Raw genomic sequence first — 1,976 nt, 5'->3', positions numbered from 1 at the left:
CCCCCCCCCCCCCCCCGGGACTGGCCCGGGCTCACCCTGGGAAGAGCTCCCACCCCACACACAGCACCCGGAGGACGCCCCGGGCTGACACATGGCTTCTGCAGACCCCAAATGCAGAACTTTCGTGCACTGGGTTGAACTGCGTCCCTTGACAACGTATGCCCACATCTGCACCCCCAGTACCTGTGAATGTGACATTATTTGGAAATAGGGTCTTTGTGGGTGTCATTAAGCTAAAGATCTCAGGATGAGGTCATCCTGGATTTAGGGCGGGGCCTCAATCCAATGACTAGCGTCCTCATAAGAAGGAAAGAGAGAGAGAAGAGGCCATGTGGAGAGGGAGACAGAGATTGGGCGACCAAGGCCTAAGCCAAGGGACATCAGGGGTTGCAGCGGCCGCCAGGAGCTAGGGAGAGGCCTGGAAAATATTAACCCCCCAGAGGGAACCAACCCTGACAACACCTTAATTCGGGGCTTCTGGCCTCCAGAACTGTAAGAGACTAAATTGTCTTAAGCCCCAGTTTGTGGTGCTTTGTTACAGCAGCCCCTGGAAACTCATACACATGGGTTGCTGGGATTTCACCCCCTCCCCCCAGCCTCAGCTGTCCCTTTCCTCTCTTCAACCTGCAGCCCCCCTTCCTCTCTCCAGCCCCTCTCTCCATGCCAAAGCCAAGCTGAGAGCTCTCAGGAGTCGCTGCCCACTCAGAGCCTCAGAGCCTCGCTCCCCGAAAGAAGTGAAAAGCCACTAAAAACTGCCAGCAGATGATGGATGGGGGTGAGGGTGGGGGCAGAGTTTGGGGGAAGGCGTGGACTTCCCACGTAGATGTGAAGGCAGGCAACAGGCAGGAGGGACCTCTGCAGGAGACCTGGCCGCTCCAGGGCGCAGGGATCCACAGCCTGGGCGTGGGTGGGGCGGGCCACACAGGGTCCCACAGGGGTAGAGGCCCAGGGAGTGTTATTGGCTGAGAACCCCAGCCCAGGGACCCACATCCCACTCTCTCACAAAACAGAGCCAGGACAGGACAAGGTGAAGAGAAAAATGGAGCCCCGGGGTGGGGGGACCCACACACCTGCTGCTCCCTCTCCCCCATCCCCCAGCCAAGGTGCGTGCCATAGCGGTGGGCCTCGAGCGCTCCCCTTCGGCTTTCCTTCCCAGGAGGATGGGAACGGGGGAGGATCCCCTGTTAGCCGGGTCGGCCCCCTGCCTGCCTGGTCCCTCCCCCTCCCCCCGGAGCTGGGAGCAGGCCACACCCGGCTGGGAGCTGTCCGCGGTGCTGACGGGCGTGGGCCCCGCTGGGCCAGAGAGGGAGGCCCAAATCGGCTCCGAGATGACGATGCAACACTTGCACCCTGGGGTGTGGATGGTGACGCGCGCTTGGAGAGGGGAGCACTGTCCTGGTACGGAGAACGCCATGGCCCTTCGGTTCTGCGTGTAGACAAAGGGCAGTTTCCGTGGAAGTGGTGAGGGCCGATGGTTGACACTTTCGGGCCTCTGAGACCATGGGGAGACGCAGGGACTCACCCTCCTCCTTGTCAGGGAGAGCCTGGGACGCTGTGGGCACGGAAGGGGGGCCGTGCCAGGGGTAAGGGCTGCGTCTGTCGGTGCAGGGCAGCTGCGAGGCCCCCACTTACCCCTCGTGTCCCTTGCAGAGAAAGAAGAGCGTGCGCCAGGCGTGCGCCGCGGCGAGCAGCAGCGAGAGGAGGCTGGCCAGCAGGCTGAAGCGGCAGGCGGCCGGCGGGCCCCACTCCTGCACGGTGAAGCGCTCGCCCTCCTGCGCCGTCAGGTTGGCGCTCAGCCACATGCCCTCGGTGAAGAGCAGGCAGCGGCCGCGGAAGTCGTGGCCATTCTCGGACAGCGGCACCACCACCACGAAGCTGAACAGAAAGGCCAGGAAGTAGCAGACGCACTGCGCGAAGAGGAAATTGTTGAGCGCCATGGCGGGGCCCGGCGGGCCGACCAAGCGGCCGGAGGTGGC

General features: G+C 63.2%; 1 protein-coding gene across 1 annotated transcript in view; it reads right to left on the bottom strand.

Moving 5' to 3' along the window:
* The window catches only part of TMEM179 (transmembrane protein 179), an 11,347-nt gene extending 9,402 nt beyond the window's left edge, over positions 1 to 1,945 (bottom strand). The window contains exon 1 of the mRNA XM_007455585.1: positions 1,633 to 1,945. Coding sequence (XP_007455647.1) covers positions 1,633 to 1,937 — 305 coding nt within the window. The 5' untranslated portion in view covers positions 1,938 to 1,945. The remainder of the gene's footprint in view (positions 1 to 1,632) is intronic.
* Positions 1,946 to 1,976: the final 31 nt, after the last annotated feature.

The sequence above is a fragment of the Lipotes vexillifer genome, unplaced genomic scaffold (assembly GCF_000442215.2).
Source record: "Lipotes vexillifer unplaced genomic scaffold, Lipotes_vexillifer_v1.1 scaffold584, whole genome shotgun sequence".
NCBI classification, from domain to species: domain Eukaryota; kingdom Metazoa; phylum Chordata; class Mammalia; order Artiodactyla; family Lipotidae; genus Lipotes; species Lipotes vexillifer.
This window is presented reverse-complemented; position numbering and strand designations above follow the sequence as displayed.